Consider the following 23,899-nt stretch of genomic DNA (forward strand, 5'->3'; position numbering starts at 1 on the left):
AGAAGTTTGCATATGCTTTGATAATGTACAAGTTATATAGGCTCTAGGCTCTCTGCACAAGAACTCTCTCCTCTACCTTGGTTCTACCACCGGCTTTTGTTAAGAACCAAAACTTTAATTTCCATGTTAAACCTCCATACTACTTTTCAATATGTAAATAAAACTTTTAATATACCTGCTCACGAGGTATCCCTACAGGCAAAAACTCATCCTTTGTCTTATTTTGAATATGAATGAAATTCCAAGAGTTAGAGAAGTTTGTACATATTTCTATTTTGTTTATCTTTAAAAAAAAAGTACATAGTTTAATTTGATAAAAATATTAATCATATAAATACCCTTCACTCCCCAACAACCAATATTCACGTGGCATTTCTTAACGTACTCTCGGGGCTATGACATGACATCATAGGCTAGGACCAAGGACCAAAGACCAAAGACCAAAGACCAAAGACTTGAGTCTCCTTACCTTGTATTAAAAATTTAAAAATCTTTTATTTGGCAAACATCTTAAAATAAATAAAAATTTAAAATCACGCAAAACATTCCGGATTGATTCCACCGCCGCGTCATAGGCCACAATGCCATCAGCCTAAGATGCCGTTGTTTACAGGACATTCACCATCGTCTATAAACCCTACAGGTGGAGCCCATGAGACGTAATACACGTGTCGCTTTTTATTGGATGTATTGACTTCAAGAGAAAGAAACCGTTGTCTGAGAGACTCTGATCTGATGTTACTGAGGAACACGTCTATGGGTAAAGAGAGCACGGGCACGTAGGTACGACCGAGCACCGTGAATCTCTGACGTGTGTGACGTCCAATACTACCCATTCTTAACCTATCAGAAACCGCACGATTCAGTACACGTGCGACACGCACGTACTCCAATGGCTTGTAACCTCCGCAGCTTTAATTTTTCAAAAATAGTCTATAATATAATATAGAAAAAATATGATATGAAAAAAATTTTGACCAATCAAAATCCATTCATGAATTTTGATAAATCACACCATGTTCTAACCACATTTATGATTCTGGTTTGTCGGTCGATTGTTTTTCAGTAATCATATCTTTTCCATATATCATAGTGAACCCTTTTAATTTTATTTTTATGAACGTATTCGGCGCTCCAAAATCAAATCGAAACCCCACAAAAATAAAACACGAAAATCAGAAATTATAAAATTAATTTTTTTCCTGAATTTAGATAGAGAGAGAATGAAGATTGAAGAGAGAGAAGACTAGAAAGAGAAACTAGAGAGAGAGGGGCAAAATAACACGCTTGTGTGTGTGAGTAGGAGCGACCTGGATTAATAGGAGGAGGGCAACTAAAGACTGCCCGTCAGATCAGTAACAATTTCGTCAGACGGACCCTGCTGATTCTTGTGGGCGCAGTTTAACCTGATACACCTGCACAATTCACAGTAGCATTTGCTGTGTTTTGTTTCTATTAATCTCTGCTTAACTATATTTTCGTTCTTTTCTTCTGCTTCGTAAACGTCTGTGGCATGGGATGAAATTCTGGAACGGGGAGTTATTGGGGGAAGAACGAGATAAACCCTAAGTTCATGTGGATGAAACTCCAATTCTGGAATTGAATCTGATCGATTGCGAAACGGGTTTTGGTCTGATCGGTTCGGCAATGACGAGGCGGAAGGAACGGATCCTGAAGGAGCTGTACGACATAACCGAGAAGATTGCGGAACCGGAGGCATGTAAAGATGCTGTCTTTTGCAGTCTTTCTGGGTTCAGTTAGGGTTATTGGATTCGTTTATTAGTGTCTCCGTGGAGTTTTGTGTTGTTTGATCGTGCTCCTGGAATTCAAGTTTTGATTTTTATTGGGTTTTGTTATGAAAGTGAAGTTTTTGGGGTTCGATTTCATTGGAATTTTTTTATAAATATGCTGTCTTGGATTATTAGCTGCTTAATTAATTAATCGTCGTTCGTATTAGGGTTTTCCAAGGTGGAAAAAGTCGGCTAAATTTCTAGAATTTACTAGTTTTAATTGTTTTGTTTTGGTATTTTGATTACTCAGGGAATTGAAATTATCGTTTTGAGTAGGTCGTGGGGGCATTTACTGATTTAGTTCTGTAGAATGTGCATGTTCAATTAATCATCGTTAGAGTACCTGTGAATGCTTTTGTATTTCGATCGCACCGGCATTACTTTCAAAGGCATGCTCTTCTTTTGGCGGTTCAGTAATTATAATTGGTCAATGTCATCTAGAGGTTTTGTATTTGTTATTGGAAATGGTATTGGGGAGGATGATTTGTGGCGAATTCCACCTTCTTTTTAGATAACGCCAGTCTTGAAAGGGAGTTGCCGAATACAAGGACCTGTTGATGATGCAGACCATGACATTCAGATGAATACGGTGAGACATCATTGACATTAACAGGGTAATTTCATTTTCAGATAATCTCATCTGTTAATTTTTGCTCAAACCTCTTCAGCTGCTTCCACGTTGCCCTCGTGCAGAACTTTACAAGTTTAGTTCATATCATTTTGACATTTCTTAATCGAAGTGTTGAGTTCCTGAAACAGTAATAACTTCTGTATTTTTATGTAACCTTTGGTTGTTTATGCACAAACATGCAGGGAACCTGATCTTAATTTCTTAATGAAGTTATTTTAGTTTGAATATGAACTCAGTTTAGGAAGTTGTTGCCCCTCCCCTTACCCCAGCCATCCTATGATCATGCATGCGAGAGGTTATATATTGGGTTTCAAAAAACATTTGGGAACCCTCTACTATTAAACTATTTCTCCTTGTGGGTGTTTGTGCATGTATATTGAACTATTGAGCGATTTGTCTTTTGAATGAAAGATGTGCTTGTGAAGTCTGTTGTGTTAGTTGACCATTTTATGTCCCATTATGGAACTTCCATAGTCATATGTGCAATACATGGTTCATTTACATTTATAGTAGTAGCATTTCCATAGTAGTAGCACAAAGCAATCAATTCATGTGAGGAGAGCGTATAGCCGTAGAATAGTTTTCTTTATGTGGTATTGGATATTGTGGTTGTCTACTTGAGTTCTTTGTTTTCTAAAGATTAGGTTAGCTTATAGCAGTTTAGCTATTGGTATGTAGAAAGAATGTTGGGTTCACTTTGAATATCTTTTTATGAATCAGTTTATTTTGTAATAATATATCTTTTCTTCCTCCTAAAACAAGATTTTGTCTACCAGAAATTCCCAATTTATTCATGAAAAGTTCAAGATGCTAAAAAGTTGTCTTTAACCTGTATGACTGTACTATCTACTAGATCACCAACTTTTCCACTATCCTACCTTATGGTTGGTTGGTCCTAATTTTTGAAGAGGATATATTGTTTACTCTCCATAGCTAACAGTGGTAGTTTTTTTTTTTTTTTTTTTTTTTTTCCTGATAAGTAAAAATAAAATTTCATTAAAGGGAAAAAAGGATACATAATAGGAGGGTGATGGAATATCACCAAACAACCACAACAAAAACAAAGACTACTTATCTTCAAAAATCCAAAATACAGATTTGAAATCCAACCCCTCCCATAGCTTTCACCAGAATCAAACACCTGACCTTAGACAACTCAGAGTAAAAGACTCAACCAAACTGTGACATAAAATAAGTAGACACCATCAGTTTGTCCTGCTTCTAAACTTTGACAACAAAAAGGACTCTCTTCTTTTTCTAACCAGGTTAAAACAAACTTGAAATATATCCTTGAAGGCAAAATATACGAACCCGCTCACCATAACTTGAAACTTCTGCTAAATCTCTTAACTTCCCCCCCATCTATGGCCAATACAAACAACCCCCATCACTCTTCATTCACAATTTCCTCTTCTCCCCCTTCACCTTCCTCCCAAACCTCATCCCCTTCCCAAGTGCTATCGTTTTGTTATAATCTTCCCTTCTGTTTTTTTATTCCAAAATGTTCAATTGCCTTTCTTACCACTGCTTCCACCCCCAAAAAGAACAGGTTGAGAGACTTCTCGATTGCTAGCTCTCTGTCCACTAGTTGATGAATTCCCACTCTCCCCTTCTTAGAGTTACCATCCTTTGAAATCTCTTCAACTCCAATCCCCTCTGGTTCCCCTTCCTCTTCTTCCTCAATATGAACTTTTGTGGCTACAAATTTTTTCAAAACTCCTATTCTTTCACCTTTCGTCAATCCATCATCAGCCACCTCTGCCACTTCCTCCTCAAGGGCCATCCCCAACAAGCTCTTCCTTAAGATGATGAAAACCGTTGGTCACATGAACAAGATGCCCATTTCCCGATTCTTTTGACTTTCTCAACTCCCATGTATTAAGAGTGTCATTAATAAGATTTTTTTTTTCAAAACTCCTTCAGTCCTTCTCCTACCTAAATAGTAAATCCACCCCTATTTTTCCTATTAAGACCGAGTCCCTTAAATCTTCCTCCTCGTACACCTGTTCAAAATCCACTACACGTATCTCCTCATGATTCCAGATTCAACTCCTTGCTGCCACCTACCAAACCCTCTAGAAAACACCTTACTCTTTGGGGCCTTGCCTAGAGCACTTAAGCCACCAACCTCATTCTTGACTGGTTTAGAGGAAAAACCTGTTGCTGAAACCAAAGAACTATCCTCTACCATAGCCCTACCTTGTAAGACACTATCATCAATAGCTAGTATTAGCGCTTGAGATTCATGTGGGACCTTATCTGAGCCTATTTTCAACCTTCAAAACTTTCAGACAATTTGACGAGCACAGATCTTTAGTGCAAACAAACTTTGTGGTCACCCACTCTCAAACCTCAATCTTCCTCTTTCCTAATCCCATGAGAGATCTTAAGACATGATTTTTAAACCCTAGTGGATTTTTTGCCTTCAATTACTTAGGTGGTGTTCAGTGGTGTGGATGCACCACGATATATTATGTTTAGAAATGCACAACACCAAAACCTACTGTTGGGTTGCATTGTGGTGTGGATCAAGCCACACTATATCGTGGATTGGTCTACACCACAAGCCAAAATATCGTCCATGGTTATTTCTCGTGGATAGGTCCACGCTACCGTGGACATCTATTTCCAACTTGATCCCATACTTTGCATTACTCTGTGACTCCTCTGTAGAGGGGGCACTGGGATGGAAGCAATAATTTAAAAGGTGGGCCTAGGCACATAGGTGAGGTGCATACCAGGTCCTAGGCGCACCCCTTTCAAAAGGTGCACGCCTGGTGTGCCTAGGCGTGCGCCTAATGCACCTTGTGCCTCAGTCCAGACGCACACCTTTTAAAAATTTTGCGCTTTTTGCTATTTTTTGAGTCTAACGGTTGGGCTGTCTCCGCCATTGGACCCCTGACCATGCCCCTTGAGGCAAGCCCGAACAGGCTCCGAGAACCCCCTATTTGCTAATGTTGTTCATTCATTCATTGCAATAAAATATCTTCTTAAAAGGCAATGAAAGTTATAAAATCATTATTTTTAGGTGAGAAATAAGAATTTCAGATCCTCACATAGACTTGTTCGGGCTTGCCTCGAGGGGCGTGGTACAAAGGTGACTCATAGAATCAAGAATGCAATATGTTTTACATCACATTAGCTACTTGAAGCAATGCAATTAAGGAAAAAAAAGAGATTGTGGGTTTTACATGCTTGAAAATGCTTTATATGTTTGCTTTTATTATTAAATTTTCATTTGAATACGCTTTACATGTTATGTTTATGTATTTTAATTTTAGATAATAGGTTTTTTAAAACATCTATTTTAAAATTTAAGTTTATATTTTCATTAATGTTATGTTTAATATTTTTGAAAATTTTGCCATTTTTTTATTTTTTTTTATTTTTTAGCTTTTTTTTTGTAATTTTGTGCCTTGCTTAAAAAGGCGCACGCCTTGTGCCTTGCGCTTTTAAAACACTGGATGGAAGGGGTCTACTGCAACAAGTGTTTTCCACCCACCACCTCCCTACAGGACTCTGGATGGTGAAAAGATGGCCTCTGGCGAGGGAAGCAACTACAGTTCAAAGCAGAGGCAGGATGTTCTTGATATTGATCAAAACGTGGCTGAAGTTGACAACGAGGTCATTGATATGGCACTGATGAAACAAATGCCAGTATCTTCTGGCCTTCTTTCTGGGGAATCTTCCACTGAAGTGAGTTCAAGAAGGGCAGAGAGACTCAAGCTGGACTTGAATCGTGTTGATGAAAATGTAGATGCCCCATCAGCAGACTGGAGGATGGATGAAAAATCCCCTTATCATCACCGTAATGGCAATCAAAGCTCGTCTCCTTCCTCATCAAGACAACCTTCAATGAGGAATAAACTTGAGTTATAGCTTTTCTGTCTTTGATGATTCTCATGATCGATGTGCTGAGATGAAATCAACTTACCAAATTCCAAGGCATGAATGGTCCTGTCATCTCTATCATGGGTACAAAAGTGGATGTTAATAAAAGGAGTTTCTACCTCCAACTCGGTTGTTCTTGCCAAATGGGCACGTTGCTGAATATGTGATGGGAACCAATTCAGCAAACTTAGGTAGTGGCATTGTAGCATATCCAGTGATGACATATACACCCACACCTCCGGTGTTTAGTTACAGTGGCCTCACGTGGGGCCTTCTATATCTCTTTCACCAGTTATGTATGGACCTGGCTCTGTTCCATACATGGTTGATTCAAGGGGAGACCCTGTGGTGCCACAGATAGTGGGCTCTCCAGCCTCCGGCCCCTCTTACTCCCAACCATCATTCATTATGAGCATGCCCGGCCCTCCATCAGGGTTGAATGGTGTTGGGCCATCACATCCAGGCCTTGATTTGAATTCAGGTTTAACAACAGTCAAAGCTGAGAGCAGGGAATTGGGGGGCTCCCAGCAACTAATTATTTTGGAGTAAAGAGGAACAGATAAAGCCTGCATCATGGTCATTAAGTTCAGGAATGGTAGTGAGGCGGAAGGAACCTGATGGTGGGTGGGACTCATATCCAGGTGGTAACAAACAACAACGACCATGGAATTAGAGTTTTTTCTTTTGAATATTATTTTTATTAATATAAATAATTATTTTTATCAATTAATGTTATCAATAATTAATAATTAGTAAGATTACTTATTATTAATTAATAAGTTTCAAATATTAATTTTATTCATATTAATAAGATTTTTAATTATTATTATATATTATTAATAGTATTGTTAGTATTATCAATTATCATTAATATTATTACTCATTTTTAATTATTATTAATATTATTATTTGTTATTTAATATTATTAACATTGTTTTTATTAATTATTAATATTGTTAGCAGTTTACTAATATTTCTCTATTATGTATACTACTAAAAAAAATTATTGTTTTTAATGTTTAACGACATAGATTATCTCAAGCATTGTAATCGAGATGCATGGAATCATAACACTGGGTGTGGATTGAAAATACACCACACATTGCAGAAGGCCTACGGAGGTATGGTGTGGTTCAATCCACACATCTTTGTCCACGGTGCAGGACATCTACCCTATTGAGGGGTAGTGTGTTTTCATCCACACCACAGATGTGGTTTCTCATCTACACTACAGAACACCCCCTTAGTGTCACCAACCCTCACCAAACTCCGTCTAGATGACCGAACCCCTGCTTATCTTCTTGTTTGTCTCAGACAAATGGAGAGGGAGTCACAATCAGAGCTCAAAGGGGAAGAAAATGGATGCAAGTTACTGTCCATAATCATCCTTCCCTTTAATATCACGTAGCCAAAAGAAGAATCAAGTGAATTAGTTGGCATGGGCACAATACCTTTTGGGCCAACTGGCCCACTTGGCCCATCTTGACCATTCATGCAACAAATCTCACAGGGCATCTTCCACCTTTCGAGCAAAACCAGCCCTACAACAGTTTTCACTGTTGAAACTTCCACCTCTTCATCTCCTATGTCGACGATCCTGTTATCACTGAATGGTAAAAACACTACAGTATTTTTAATCTTAAGCTGTTCCACCACTGAATCCAGTATTGGTTTCCAATTGTTCACTTTCTCTTTTGCAGTAATAACTTACCGTTTCTCCCAGTCGCCATTTTCCACCTCCATCAACAGTTTTGGTACGTTATGCGAGCTGGTAATGATAACCAACCCCTGTTTCTTTTGTTGGTCATTGCAGGAACTCGCAGCATCCCTGTTGGATTCTGGGCTCTCCTTTGATTCTTTAAGGCGAACAACTTCTACAACTTTATCAATCTGTTTCTCTCCCTGATTTTCTAAAGCGATGAAACACAAAGTACTGTTGCAGTTCTTCAGAAATCCTCTTCCAGCCACTTGCTTTCTTCGCTTCTGGCAGGCAAATCATTTGCCTGTTAACTTTTTCAAAGAACTCTGCAATTGTCACGCACCATCCTTTCCTAGTCCACCGTAACATTGTTTCATACCTTCTATTTGCTATACTCAGAGAACTTTTCCACCCTTGCATTCTAACAGAGAACATCACACCATCAATAAAACCCTTCAACCATTGTATTGCTGCTTCTCCGACCAAGAACATCATTTCCTTTCTTTCTTCCCTGATCTTCAATGCCCATTGACGCTGGATTCTATACTCTTCAAAGATAAATTTCTTAGCTTTGACCTGTGACTCTCTTCTCTACTTAGTCGCCATCATGAACCCCAACTTTTCCTGATCTTCAACGCCCATTAACCTCACTAGGATGTTTTCTCATCTAACCTAATCAAAGTCAAGCAAGTAAAATGTCTGCAAAATCTAATATAGTATCTCTTGGTTCATTCTTCTCCCCAAACTCAAATCCTCCATGCACCATATCATATCCCACACTTCTTTTTCCTACATGCCTATTTAAGTCTCCTATAAAATTTTCTCTTCATTTGGAATTTCTTGGATTAGTCCTTCCAAATTTTTTAAATAACAGTTCAAAGGGGGTTAATTATCAAAAAAAAGATTCAAAGGGGGTTGGAAATTGAATTCCTCAATTTCACCATCAAAGGTCTTTATTTTTCTAGTTCTGAAGTATACAAGCATCGCAGCCTCAGCATCATTTGAAATACTCTTGGGCTTAGATGCTAAAACAAAAACATCATTCAACACCCAAACAAAACCAATAATTCCAATACCCCAATCTAACATTTACAATCCACACCAACTTCCTACAGCTTTCAGCAACCAACCTAATGTCAAAATAAAACCATAAGGCATAGGCAAAAGACAAAAGGACCAACTGGCAGAGAATGGCTATGCAACTCCATCTCAGACATCACCTATCCCCATAGAATTCTCCAAAATAAACCTTCTCTCCGAACTTTGCAATAAAGTAAACTTCCCAAAAATGCTGGTTTTCAGACTCCTCACTCATCTAACTATCCATTGTATTAAGTCCAGTCTGGAATGTATCATCCTCATGGGCAGTCTCAGAATTTTAAATTGTTTTCTCATTTAAATCCATTTACATTTTCCTGATAAATTCCTCTCTCCCCAAAAAGCATAAAGGTAAACTTTTACTAGTATGAACATCCTTGTCAATCACCATATTTAAATTCAATTTCTAATTTTTCTGCTTGACATTTTTTTTCCATAATCAGACCATTTCTAGTAGACTTCTGATATTTCACTTTGTCTTGGAGGCTTATATCTGACTCCTTTACTGCCTCTTCCTCCTTAACTAAAATATCCAGACTCATTTCTTTCAGTAATATCCCCTGGAGCTCCACATCAGAAACCTCTTCAATAATAATCAGTGATGAACTTCCTTTGACATGCAAAGCATATGACATCATACTGAATTATTTCATACATAACCAATTTGTCAAGCTTATAACTATGAGATGTGACAACATATTGAAGGCATCTTGACTTTCTATATAGCAATGTAAATTATAACCTATGAATTTTTCTTTAATTAGAAACACAAAAATTAATTCATTAAATTAGAAAAGAGAGATACAACAAGTTATGATAAAAAACAACAAACCCAGGGAAATAAACCATCCCAATTATTACAAATAAGCCCAGAAATGGTTTGTCTATAATCCCTTGTTTAGTTAAATCATCAGCCATACTGTATGCAGATCCCCTAACCTATTTTATTTGGAGCATCATGTCTTTAGATAGCTGTTTGAAGTGCCTGAACTCATTCCTTAATTACTAAATTACCCCTTTCCCCCCTTTTCAGCCAAACCACAACTATTTTCAAATCACCTTCAATGATTAGCCTCACAATCCCCTTTCTTTACCTTTCTCTATCCCATAAACTGCTGCCATTAGTTCTGATCTGACCACATTACCTTGCTGAACAAGGCCTGAATACATGGCTAATATGTTTCCATCCTCTTCCTTTATTACCCCTCAAATACCTGAGGGGCCAGGATTGCCCAAACCACTACCATCCAAATTCAATTTCTTCCACCTATCACTTGGGTGGGGGGACCAAGCCTCATATATTTTTTGTCTTCTGGAGGAAGAATTAGCAATTATTCCCCACGAACTGAAGAAATCTTCAACTTTAAAGTCTGTTTTCACCCAATGTGCCACTCTTAGAGTTATAACCTCTATCACAGCTTCCTTACTCCTTTCTTTGTCTTCAAAGATTCTTAAATTCCTTTCTTCCCAAATTGTCCAAACCACTGCTGTTCTGGTGCATCTTCTCAAATTATAACATATGATTCCTAGATACGGATTTGGAACAGATAAGGAAAGCAGGAAACTGCCTATCCAGTTTTTAAAATCCTAGATGCTGACAAGTGTATCCCATATAAATATGCTTAATGCTTATATGTTATATCATGCTTTTAGTATATAGTTTTCGAAGCAAGTATTATTTCTCAAGACTTGTCTCTTGCTAAATGTAATCAAGTTTTTAACATATATAGTTTTTTTATAATTTGACTTGTTAAAACATATAGTTCTATGTGTTTTGTAAGTGTTAGTATATCTAGAAGTGCCCATGCAATTCTATTTTATGTATTGTATTCAACAATGTTGGGGTAGGCATTACAGATATCCAAGTATCATTGATTACAACATTAAATTCAAATGAATTAGAAATACACTGTTCAGTAATATTTTATTATTATTATTGTTGTTGTTATATTTGAATAGGTGAGGTAGTGTACTGCTTTGATAAACTGATTACATATCCATCAGCTATGTACACAAAAGAAATATATGTGGATCTTTACATGGTATAGTACTATAGTTAGTATGATATTAACATATTAACAAAATATCCTAGTCAAAAAATCTGTTGGATAAACCTTTAAAGTATTTATTGAGAAGCTAGCTATGAACACAGAAATAACAGAGTGCCTTCGATTCTCCCAAACACCACTGTTCATATGCTAGTTAACACTTGTGCATTTCTTTCTGACCACACACACCTGAACATGGTCAACGATACTAGACCCCATATTGCTTTCCCTCTCTTTTTTCAACCTTCAAGCTGCCAACATTGCAGAAAATGAGTGCTAGACTCTGGAAAACAACCACTCCACCCAAAAATATCTGGTACCACATACCACATATTTACTATAAAATGGAATGCAGAATTAGATGGTTTTCTGTCCACACCAGTTAATTAGAGGCCACAACTAACATTTTCCAGTGGCATTCTCCTCATTGGCCTACCAACAGTTAGACATTTCCCTAGAGTTGCAGTCCATGCCAGGAACTTCACTTTAGATGGTGTTACTAGGCACTACCGCACCAGATTGTGTGGCTGGGAAAATAATTGCTAGGATGCAGTCTGGCCTCTTGAAGAACAATTTGCTAGGAAACAAGTTTTCTTTCATGAAAATTAAATTTGATACATCATGGTTATTATCCAATAATCCATATTCTATATTGTGAAAACAAATTTTCCCTTTCATGAATTAACATATTCAGAACATAATGGATTTTTTAGGTCCTGCACACATGCATTAAGAAGTCTACACAATCAAATGTCAAAATTATGTATACTACTAGAAAGCAACACGGTTGTCAGTTATCTATATCTTCTAGGTTTCTTCCCCTAGCCATCTTTCCAACAATTGCCTAGGAGGCAAGTGCTTTCCATTTCCTGATTGTTTAATCACTACTTACAATGCCATTCTTGGGGTGTCTATTTACCAGAGTAGGTCCTGTTGATGCATTAACAACGAAGTTAGTAACCACAACCAGGTGATGTTGTCATGGGTCACTTATGGGTACCATCTTAGCAAACCCTTGCCCATTTGACACTATACTTGGGTTAGGGTGAAATGCGCCATTTCCAGAGAACATGCTAGCAGTGTTTTAGTGTGGGAGGCATACGCCTCCAGGCGAGGTGCCCCCAAAACGCCCTGAGGCATATGCCAGAGGCGCTGACACCTCTGAAGTGTTATGCCTCAGGTGCAAGAGGCGTACGCCTCATACGCTTTTTTCATGAGGTGTGCTAGAGGCGTACGCCTCATGCACACCTCATGTAAAATAATAATAAAAAAAGAAAGAAACATTGCGTGCTAGCATGAGCACCTCACACCTCTTACATTCTAAACTATGCCTCGTGCCTCTAGGTAGTGGAACACCACATGTCACGCCTCCGCATTTTAAAGCATTCCATGCTAGCATGAGCACAGTGAGAGTTTGGTAAATGTTCTAGTCCCAACTTCCAACCTGATAGATGGTGTAAGACAAGCTCACATTGGTCTACCTTCAGATGTGCTGAGAGAAGAGGGAGAGTGTTGTCGAGATGTTCTAGGGATTCTTTGGTTTGGACAGTCTGGGAGGAAAGAAACGCTAGGATCTTTAATGATAAGGAGAGGGATGGGCTAGGATCTTTAATTGATCTTTAATGACCAATCAGACTAAAGCTATGGATCTTTTCTCATAATTCTCCTTTTTCGACCTTTGGAGAAATTGGGAATTGGTTGCTAAATCTTCTTTGGTTAAGGACAAATCTATAGTAGCTTGCATAGTTTTCAAGGCGTCTAGGCAATTCTGGGCAACACTGGGGCACCTAGTCGCCTAGGCGATAGAAATTTTATAATATAAAAAACTGACTTTTGGCTAGTTTCCTAGTTTTATATACCATTCAGCATGTATGTTAATTGAAAAAATAGCAATTCTCTTTATTAAGAACATTAAATTTCCTCTAAAAATGTGGCAAATCATCACATCTAAAAGATAAGAATCTTTTACATATATTAATTTCATTATTTTCGAAAAAATACTACTATAATAGGTATTTAATAGAGGAAATTCATATTAATTAGCAGCTAAAGAAGGTTATTAACTTTATATGATAAATATTCAAGATAGAAAGTAAAATAGAAAAAAAAACAAGGATGGAGTTTGTGTTTTATTTAATTAGAGAGAGAGAATAGAAAAAAAAGAACTTTATTATTATATTCTTTCTTCCCTCTTTCATTTCTTTCTTTCTTTCTTTCTTTCTTTTTCTCTCCTCAAAACCCTTTGATTTTTTAAATTTCAATAGTAAAACATTAAAACAAAGTATAATTGATATATATATATATATATATATAGCATATAATAAAATGTATTAACACATACATTAATAAGATACAGCAATATAAATGATATTATAAAAGGTGCCTGCCTTGTCATTTTTGTTGCCTAGGTAGGCGCTTAGTCACTTAGGCGGGCACCTAGTTGCTAAAAGTCAAATCATTTAGGCAAGGCGCCCAGCCAAGGGCGCCTAGTCGCCTAGGCAGGCGCCTAGTCGCCTAGGCAGGCGCCTAGTCGCCTAGGCGACGCCTTGACAACTATGCTTGGAAGGCCCCTAAAGAAGGCTTTATCAAGCTAAACGTTGATGGTAGCAGTCTCATAATTCTGGGCCTTCTGGTATTGGATGAGTTTTTAGAAATGCAGAGGGTCAAATTGTTGCCTTATTTTCTGGTCTAATTGGAGTGGGGGATGCAGTTAGTGCAGTGGTTCAAGCAGTTTTACAGGGATTGCTAATGAGCTGAGCTTTGGGAGTTTGCTAATTTATGGTGATTCTAAACTGGTAGTTGGGTGGCTGAAAGAGCCAGAGACTGTAGCTTGGTCCTTTAGGGGGGTGATGAGAAGATTCAAGTGGCTAACTTCCAACATAATAGTGAGAGTTAAGTGGGACAGGAGATTGGCTAATGGGTTGGAAGACTTTCTAGCTAATCACGGGGTGCATAGGGATCATTTATTTTGGCCTCAATTGTAATCCTGATTTGTTTTTGAGGCTGCAGCTCATGCCTCTTTATGGAATTTCTATGCTGTATCCTTTGATAGTTCTTATTTGATCTTTAATAAAATGCTTCTTATTACTTACAAGCTCACACTGGTGGAGTTGGCATCTTATTGTGTCAGACACTTACATATTCAGTATAAATTCTGTATCCTACATGCCCAGCTGTAGGGGGTGCTGGCTTATTTTTGAAACTGAACTGGTACTACTGGTTTTTCAGAAACTGGTAACCGAAACCGAACTGAAGCTGATTGGTTAACCAGTTGACCAGTTTGGTTTGTGGTTTTTGGTTTTTTTTTATGTTATACTATATATTATAAATAATATATAAATATATAATAAAGACCTAGAAATACATATAAAATATTATCTTTTAAATAATAACTAATATATTATATATTGTAAATATATATTTATATATAATGCATATTTATTAATTTATAATATGTGGATAATATAAAATATATAATTACATAAACATACATATAATATATAGAAATATATGTATACCAGTTGGTTCAGTTAACTGCCAGTTTTTTCTTGGTTAACCGAAACAGAACTGGTACCTTTGGTTTTTAAAAATACCAAACCAATACTGAACTGACCAGTTCCGTTAACTGAAATTTTTTGGTTCGGTTTCGTCGGTTCGGTTCGGTTTTTTAGTTTTTCTTGCTCACCCCTATCCAACTGTGTCATTGCCATATCTGGGTAAACATAAGTTAGGAATGAACATTCTGAAATAGGTGCTTTTAGGTCTGGTAACCATAATCTAGACATTCTTTTTCTTGGTAGTGCATTTGTTTTGTAATATACTCATTGAATGTTGTACCTATTTTCTGATGATGGAAGTATTTGTGCAGTTTGGAGCTACTATGCTTATATTGTATAACATGATTCCTTGTTTATAAGTTGCCTTTTGCTAATGTATTTATACTTTTTAACTCACTAGGGATCATCTCAAGTTGAAAGAGGATTTAGTATGCATTATGTAAGTGGGAAAGTTAATGTGAGAGCAGAATCCGGGATATGTAACGTCTGCGCTACTCCTTGCTCATCCTGTATGCATTTTAACCGAGCTGCATCCTTCATGGGATCAAAGTCTGAGTTTTCAGATGAAACTTCTCAAGGAAAAGCAGCTAGTCGGTGTTCTTTAAATGATGCCAATGTGCCACATCCTTCGAAGAGCAGAGCATGCAGTGATGGACAACCTACATTTAGTGAAACAAGTAACTTGCTCAGTGCCAGTTCAAGTCATGACTCAATCTCCGAAAACGCTGAAAGTAAAGCAACCTTGAAGACCTTTGATGCGTCAGATGCGTCTGAAGATGTTGAGATGCTTCCGAAACTCTCTTCAGGTGGAACCGGTGGGGAAGATCAACCTATTTCAAAGGTACAGTGGATTTCTCAGACTGCCGTAACATCATTGCAAGGTTGTCTTGCATCAGATTTGGGTCAGAGAACTTATTCAAACCAGTTTGAGGAGCAGAAAGGTTTAGAATGCCATGGTGATAATATTTCATGTGTTAGTGGAGCTAATGAGGCAAATGTGGCAGTTGTAGATCTTAATGTGGACATAAACAGGAAAAATTTACCATGTAATTTGGCTTCTGTTAGCAGTTCTTCTCCAGGGGGTACGGACATAACACTTTCTGCTCAAAATACTTCAAGTTGTATTGATGATTTGAATTGTAAAATAGAGGAGAGCAGAAATAACTCTAGGTGGCCAAGCACAGTCGCCATAGAATCTCTATACAAGAGAAGTACTAATGCTGCTACACCCCCAGTATTAACTCCAAAGCCAGAGCCATTAGATATACCTTCCTCAAAAGATGTTTATCCTATCAGGGTTTCACGAAAAGTTCAGAGTCCCTATTCTCATTCTCAAAATGGTAACTCAGTCTCCCATGATACAGATGGGAAGGATTTGGAAGAAGATTCAAGTTCACATCACCGGGAAGAACCCTCTGAATGTTCCACAGAACATGTTAAATCTTCATTAGGACAAGTTGTAGAGTCCAACAGTGCTACAGGAAAAACTGTTCCACTTAAGTGTGCTAAAATTGTTCCACAGTTAGAAAACGGTAAAGCTAGCCTTAGCAGAAGTAACTCTTGTGGGGCTTCAATGAAAGTTCATCCGTGCTTAGAATCTGAACCTGCCTTGGTTAACGGGGACCCATCAACTGAAACCATAAACTGTTTTGTCAAAAATGAACAAGTTGATAAGCCATGTGCATTGGCCAAGGTAGCTGATATGCTTGAGCCTCCTTTGCAGTCTGAGCCTGTTGATGAGAGTGATGGATCAGATATTGTTGAGGATGATGTAAGTACTGACATTTTCTTATTTTCATGGTTTTCTGGGACAAGCACACCTTTTCTCTATTAGATGCTATTCTTGTTCTGATTCTAATAGGAAATATCTGTCTTGGAATTTGTTGGGCTCTCCATGTTCTTTGCAGTATTATAATTATTAAGTTCATTTTTTACAACTTGTTGAATCTGAATTAATATTGTGTTTACATGTCCCTGTGAAAGCGACCGCAATCTTGCATATGTCCTCATGTCAAGATTATAAAATCTTGAGATTGAATTTTGGGGAACAAATTTAAAATCTCTCTCTCTCTGACTATCATAAATGTGAAACAATAGCAGAGAATGGGGAGAGATTGCACAGAGTGGGGGGGGGGGGGGAGGAAGAGATAAGGAGAATTGAAGAGAAACAAAGGCACTGAGCTCTTGCTTCTGTTAGTACACTCACATGCATGTGCATGCGCACGCACACACACATTGGGGAGAGAGAGTTCTAGTTTCTGTTCTTACAGGAGAAAATGTACCTAGAATATTTCCTGATTTCTGGGGGGAGTTAAGAGAGTTTATCCCCCCTGCCCTTGTACTTATTCTTAATTATCTAATGAATTGATTCTGTTATTGATAAAAAAAGAATATTTCCTGATTTCTTCTGCATTCAGTCTTCAGAGTTTCAGAGTCATTGCTTCAGAACCTCACTGTCTGCATCCCTCCAGCCAAGTATCCATCTCCAACCCCTAAAGAAATGGAATAATTGCATTAGTAACTAGGTAAATGTAAGTCTTAAATATACTTACGTGCTACATCCACCCAAAATCTTCCTCTTTATTTCGAATTATAAAAGAAATTCATTAAAAAAAAAGAGAATACAAAAGGAAGGTGTTTAGTTATCACTTGAAAGAGAAATACACTAAGAAACAGCTTATAACCATTGAAACCAGATGACAAGACTCAAAAAGGGACAAAAACCAAACAACACCAGACTCTCCCGACGATTCCACACACCTCCACCTGCTCCGAAACCAAGCAACACCTTGAAAAGCCATCTTCCTAATCCCCCCCTCAAACACTTCCTCCTGCCCATCATCATCCTTATCCCAAATCTCCCCCCTTTCTCAATTACAACTTTATTCATCCTGTCTTCCTTCTTTCTCCTATCAAAGTCCTCAAAGGCTTTTCTAGCAAACTCCTTACCACCCCAGAAAAACAAGCCAAGGCTTTTGCCATCCTCTACAGCTTTCTCAGCAATTTTCTTATTAGGTAAACTTCCGAACCTCTGCCTTTTTTTTTTTTTTTTTTTTCAGAGCTACTGAGTTATTGTTCATAGAGGAGGAAGTACTAGCTCCGACTGGTCTTGGAAAAGAAGAGAAGGAAAAAAACTTAAGCTTCAATTTGTTTTGATGATTAACAGAAAAACTTTTATTAATAAAAAAATTTAAATACAAAAGTGAGGGGAGGTGAACTCTCTTATCTCTCCCCCTAAAGAGAAAATTACAATGTAGCCCAAAACAATTGCCGTCTTCCCACCCCCTGTTTGGCCATTGCGTCTGCAAAAGAATTGATATACCTTTTAACCCACTGTATATGCACTTCCATTCCCTGAGTTAACCACTTGAATTGTCTTCACTCATTAATGTATGTCCATAACCCATCATTTGACTTCTCTATCCAGCCAATTACCACTTGTGAATCTCCTTCAATGATCAACCTATTTATATTTAATTCCTTAGCCATTTTCACCCCCCCTATCAAGGCCAGAATTTCTGCTCACAGTGAGTCCCCAAATCCAATTGGGTCTGAATAAAGAGCTACCACCGATCTTGCTTCCGATTTGAAGACACGACCTATCCCTGATGGCCCTGGGCTTCCTGCACTGCTCCCATCAAAATTGAGCTTGATAAAGCCTTCCGTTGGGGGATGCCATGAAGGCTGGGTGATAGTTTCTGCTTGGAGCTGAGGTTGCTATTTACTGCCAGTTATTAACAATGGCCTCTAGGGGAACGTCATCAAATATGTTCACTGTTTTTACCCACTAGACCACCCTCATAGTAATCACCTCTATAATTGTCTCTCTGCTTCTTTCTTTTTCAACAAAGATTCTTTGGTTCCTTCCCTCCCATATTGTCCATAAAACCGCTGTCCTAGTGCACCTCCACAGGATTCTTCCCCTCCTTTTGATCCAACTACCAACATAATAGACGAAGAGGTTTTAAGTGCTTGAAAGGGGAGTCCACCTGCAACGAAATAAAGAAAGAAACCACTCCCAAATAGAAGAAACAAAGGGGCATGATATTAGTAAGTGAAAGCAGGACTCACCATTGGCTTTACAAAGGGTACACCTGTGTGGGAACAAGCATCAAAAAGTTTCTTTTTGTTTTTTTGAATTTGATCGCAAGTATTAATTCTTCCCAGAGCTATTTCCCAACAAAGAGCTCCAACCCTAGGTGGGATTGGTCTCCCCCCCACTTCTTTCGTAGGGAAGGGAAGGGCAGAAGGAGTAGGTTGAGTTAGGGCATTGAAAAAGAGGCACAAGTGAAAGTGCTAGAGGAGGAAAGGGTCCAAATAGTATCTGCCATAGAAGGGTCTAAGAAGACTTTTTGCAAAGTTTGAACTAAAGACAAAATTGAAACCAATTCTTATTCTCCAAGACCTCTTCTAAACCCCAAATAGTGATTCAAAAGGCGTGCCTAGGCGCACAGGTGAGGCGCATTTTTGGGTAGGTGCTTCCCCCAGGTCCTAGGCATAGCCCTTTCAAAAGCCGCATGCCTGGTGCGCCTAGGCGTGCACTTGGTGCGCCTTGCGCCTCAGCCCAGGCATGCGCCTTTTGAAAATTTGACGCTTTTTTGCTTTTTCTTTTTGAGTCTAGCGGTTAGGTCGGGGCTCCGCCCTCGGACCCCTGTGCTACGCCCCTCAAGGCAAGCCCATACAAGTCCATGTTAGGGTCTTAAATTCGACTTCGCTCGCTCATTGAAGCTTCGAGAATCCTCTATTTGGTAATGTTGTCTATTCATTCATCCTAATAAAATATCTTCTTAAAAAGTAATTAAAACTTTGAAAACTATGGTTTTTAAAAATGAACCGGTGACCGAACCGATCAGGGGTCCAGTTACCGGTTTGAACGGTTAACCGGCCGGTTCAGCGGTTTGCTGACCAAAATCAACGGTTTTGAGGGAAAAAGCGGTTTTGGAGGAAAACGGAACCGGTCAGGTGACCGGTTCCCGGTTTTTTCGGTCCAACCGTCCGGTCCGGTCCAGCTTTGAAAACAGTGGTGAAAACTAAGAATTTAAGACCCTAACACGAACTTGTTTGGGCTTGCCTTGAGGGGCGTGGCACAAAGGCAGCTCGTAGAATTAGGAATGTAATATGTCACATTAGCTACTTGAAGTAATGTAATTGAGAAAAAAAAGAGATTGTGTGTTTTATATGGTTGAAAATGTTTTACATGTTTGATTTTATTTTTAAATTCTCATTTGAATATGCTTTACATGTTATGGTTATGTATTTTAATTTTAGATAATAGGTTTTTTTTAAAACATTTATTTTAAAATTTAAGTTTATATCTTTATTAATATTATGTTTAATAATTTTTTGATTTTTTTGCACCTTGCGCTTTTAAAACACTGACCTCAAATCCCAATTGAGTTCAGACCCTGTACCAAAGGAGGCAACAAAGGTGGATGCAATCTTATTTTTGTACCTAGAAAGGGAGAATAAGGAAGGGAATTGATCTTTAAGTGGTACCTTCAACTCACAAGCATTTATGAACTCATTAAACTTTCTCATATTGGTGGTTACACTTATTAGAGAAAGGATAGGCAGTGGAGAGATTTGCTTACCCTTTGTATGGTCAGAAGACCAGCTTTCTTATTGTCTCACTAAAGGCCTTCATCATCCAAAGTTTGCCAAGAACCTAGACAAGTTGGGCATGATTGACATATGCTCAGCTTGAGGGGGAGTGTTGAGATTGTTTGGGGGCAAGGGTATTTTTGTCATTTTTGCTCATTTGTATTTGGGTACCCATGGGAGGGCTTGTAATTTCTCTCAAAATATAAAATCTCAAGTTTGAGAGAGTGAACAGTAACTCTCCTCCATTTGTAACTCTCTTTCTCTCTTCTTCTCTTCCCTCTTCTTCTCCTTGTTTTCTTTCTCAATAAAACCCTAGATATTGCAAGTGTCTACAGCAAATCTCTTTCATAGGGAAAGAATGTGCGGTCATAGACAGTTGTGAAAGGACCTCAAAGAAGAATGCACAAAAGAAAGAGCCAGTAGGGTATGGAGTCCAAATCCTAGAGTTGGGTTTAAGGGGATTCAGAAACACTCCATAGAGAATTTGATGGAGTCTAAGCACATTTCAAGAGATCAGAGTCCCTAATATGGTAATACCTTGATGAATACTGAAGTCCCAATCAAAACCAAAATGTGAAGCGGATGGTGCAATGAAGTTTGACACAAAATGTAAAAGCCCCAGGTGGTTAATTCAGTTATAATTATCAAAACCGTCAAAAAACTTAGACCTGGTCAGCATTTTGGGTCATGGTTTCATTGACCATCCTGGCCAAGAGCAGTTTGGAAACATTGGTTTTGAGCAATGTGCTTTGAGAATATTTGTTTGAATAAATTCCATGTTTTAAGTCCAAATCTGGTATGAAGCTATAAAATCTGATGTTTATAGTGTATTTTTGGTTGCCTAAATTTTTGTATTGTTGATTTGGGCAGATTATTAGGAAGACGGAAGTCTGAAAATATATTTTCCAATTTCCCTTGGCAATCCAAGAGAATAAAAACAATGTCATTCTGTTCATAAGAAACCATCCACTACCTATATAGCAGAGTTTCTTAATGCACATTGAAAGAGAAATGGAACTGCATTTGCACCATAGTCTCACCTGTATTTTAATTCCATGAGAAGGCACTGACTGGGCCCAATTTCTCACAGTTTTCTGGGGCTATATTTTCATCTTTACAGCACTATTTACTTCTCATCAGAATGCCATTCTATGATAGAGTGGGATACTGACTTGTGCCATCTGGAAACAGGTAAAGGTTTGTGATATCTGTGGTGACGCAGGTCGGGAAGACTTGCTTGCCTTTTGTAGTAGGTGCAGTGATGGGGCTGAGCACACGTAAGCACTTTGAATCTGTTTTCTTATTATATTCAAGTATTGTTTCTGTTTTTATCTATTTTTTATCTGGATGCACATCTTTAAGGTGGCACATTTTGTTCTATTTTTTGTCAATCAGTTATTGCATGCGATTAATGTTGGATAAGGTCCCAGAAGGTGACTGGATGTGTGAAGAATGCAAGCTCAAGGAGGATACTGAAAAACAAAAGCAGGATGAGGTCGAAACTACATCAGGGTTTTCTAAAGAACCATACCTAAGCGAAAGAAGTCAAAATTCTGGAGGTGCCAGTACTGTCAGTTCAAAGATGATGATGAAGGTGGAATTGAAGGCGCCAGATTCCGAGGGAAACAGGAGTGCCAAAGTTATCTCAAGTTCCCTTCTGTCTGTTAAGAGGCATCTAGACAATTCTGAGGTTGCTTCGGCAGAAAAAAGGCAGGCATTTGATACAAGCGTAGGATCTCCAAAGGCCTCCAGCCCTAGCAAAAAGCCTTTATTGTCTCGAGAAAGTTCATTTAAGAGTTTGGATAAGGGGAAAGTAAAGACCATCCATAAAGTAGCTTCATTTGGAAGCCACTTTGCTAATAATTCTCATGAAATTGCACATTCTCCTACTACTACAGGTCCTAACCCTTCAAGGATCCAATCACGACTTCAGTCACCCCGGGGTATTTTTGACAAACATTTCTTTTAAGTAAATTTGTTTTATGCCACTGACAGAAAATGACATTTCATATTGTGTCAATTTTTTAATGTTAGAATCTATTCTGAACTCTAAAATTGTGGCTTTTTCAGGTACTCTTTTAAAGTCAAAATCATTCAATATGTTAAACTTGAAATCAAAGGTCAAATTGGTACAGGAGGATGTCTCCCAGAAGAAAAAAGTTGCTGGAAACTGTGTGATAGGTGACATGAAAAAGGAGGGTCTTGTCAGAACATTAGGTAAATCTATGTCATTCAAATCGGAAAACTTGGGTTGCTTAAATGTGACTGAATCAAAAGTGAAAATTCTTTCCCCTAATCTCTCTCGTGTTGAAGAACTAAAGGGACTAAAACAAGCAAAAGAGCAGAACTTAATTGAAAGGAAAAATTCATTCAAATCAGATCGCCCTTTGGTCAGTTCTCCAAGAGCTGTTTCTAGCATGTCTACTCTGAAGAATGATCAAAAAATTAATTCTCGTGCTGAAAATGCATCATTTCTATCCTCTGCAACTAACTTCCGTGATCCAAAACCTGCTCAAGCTGACGGTAAATTAAAAACTTCATCAAAACCGGCCAATCTTGCAAATAAAGGATCAGATATTCGAAATGCTTTAGGTAGAATTTATCTTCTCTTTCTATGAAGCTTGCAAATGGTTATTGTTCTTTCTATTTTCTTTGGTCATTTTATTTTACACTGTTTTCTTTTTGTGCTCAGCTGCATCCAATGAAGTGAAGAGACAGAGTGTGGTTGGTGCTCTATCATCTAATGGAAGGTGCAGTTCTACTGAGCAAAAGCCAAGCCAAGTTAGTCCCAAGGACGAGCCTACATCAAGTTCTTCTGTGTCTGCTGATAGAGCATGTGGTAAACATGATACTCTTCTGCAAGATGGCTTACCTCAATCTCGTGAATCCTTGAATCAGGGGGCAAAGTCCAGGGAGCCACCTCATTTAGGCCATTCAAGGCAAAGTATCTCTGTTGGGGGTCAAAGTGCCCGTTGTCAAAAATGTAAAGGGATGGGTCATGTTGCACAATCCTGCCCAGTTTCTAATTCTCGGGTTTCAGTTCTAGAAGCTTCTGCTGAGAAAATCTCAAAAGAGATGATGGATAAAAGTTGCAAGTTGAAAGAAGCAGTTGAACCCAAGATACTAAAACGACCTGGAATATGCAGAAAGAATAGGTCACCTGAGCAGCTGGATGAATTGTCCATGTCAAGTACTGATTTGAGTACTGAAGTTTCTAAAGATCAATTATCAGCTTCATCAAGTTGCTTGAGAAATAATTCTAGTCAAGGGACTAGTGATGGACAAGAAATTGTCAGGAATTCTGCTGCTGACATCAGTAGAATTACAACTGTCGATAATGTGAAGCAGTATGCCATACACTTAAGAGAAGAAATAATTTCCCCCCAAGCAGGAGAATCAGATCCCTCTTTCTCTGTGGATGCAAATAAGACGAGTTCTTCCATAAGAAACCTTCCTTTTCTAGAATCTTCTGTGGCTGCTCCTTCAGGGATTTCAGTAATTCCTGAACATGATTTCTTATGGCAGTATGATCCTTTATCTGTTCCTGTCTGTTTGAAATTAAATCGTTGTCTCATGGAAACTTA

General features: G+C 38.2%; 1 protein-coding gene across 15 annotated transcripts in view; it reads left to right on the plus strand.

Moving 5' to 3' along the window:
• The first annotated feature begins 1,235 nt into the window (after nt 1-1,235).
• Nucleotides 1,236-23,899, plus strand: part of LOC104606480 (protein PARALOG OF AIPP2-like) — a 33,431-nt gene continuing 10,767 nt past the window's right edge. For 2 of the 15 annotated variants that reach the window (XM_010271702.3, XM_010271704.3), the window contains exons 1-7: nt 1,281-1,716; nt 2,302-2,379; nt 15,115-16,485; nt 21,507-21,592; nt 21,711-22,258; nt 22,386-22,907; nt 23,008-23,839. In XM_010271702.3, the coding sequence (XP_010270004.1) occupies nt 1,648-1,716; nt 2,302-2,379; nt 15,115-16,485; nt 21,507-21,592; nt 21,711-22,258; nt 22,386-22,907; nt 23,008-23,839 (3,506 nt within the window). In that variant the 5' untranslated portion in view covers nt 1,281-1,647. Of the gene's footprint in view, nt 1,721-2,040; nt 2,405-15,114; nt 16,486-21,506; nt 21,593-21,710; nt 22,259-22,385; nt 22,908-23,007; nt 23,840-23,899 lie in introns of all 15 variants that reach the window. The other 13 variants (XM_088889697.1, XM_088889700.1, XM_088889699.1 and 10 more) reach the window with 12 other exon arrangements.

The sequence above is a fragment of the Nelumbo nucifera genome, chromosome 6 (assembly GCF_055504915.1).
Source record: "Nelumbo nucifera cultivar China Antique chromosome 6, China Antique-T2T, whole genome shotgun sequence".
NCBI lineage: Eukaryota > Viridiplantae > Streptophyta > Magnoliopsida > Proteales > Nelumbonaceae > Nelumbo > Nelumbo nucifera.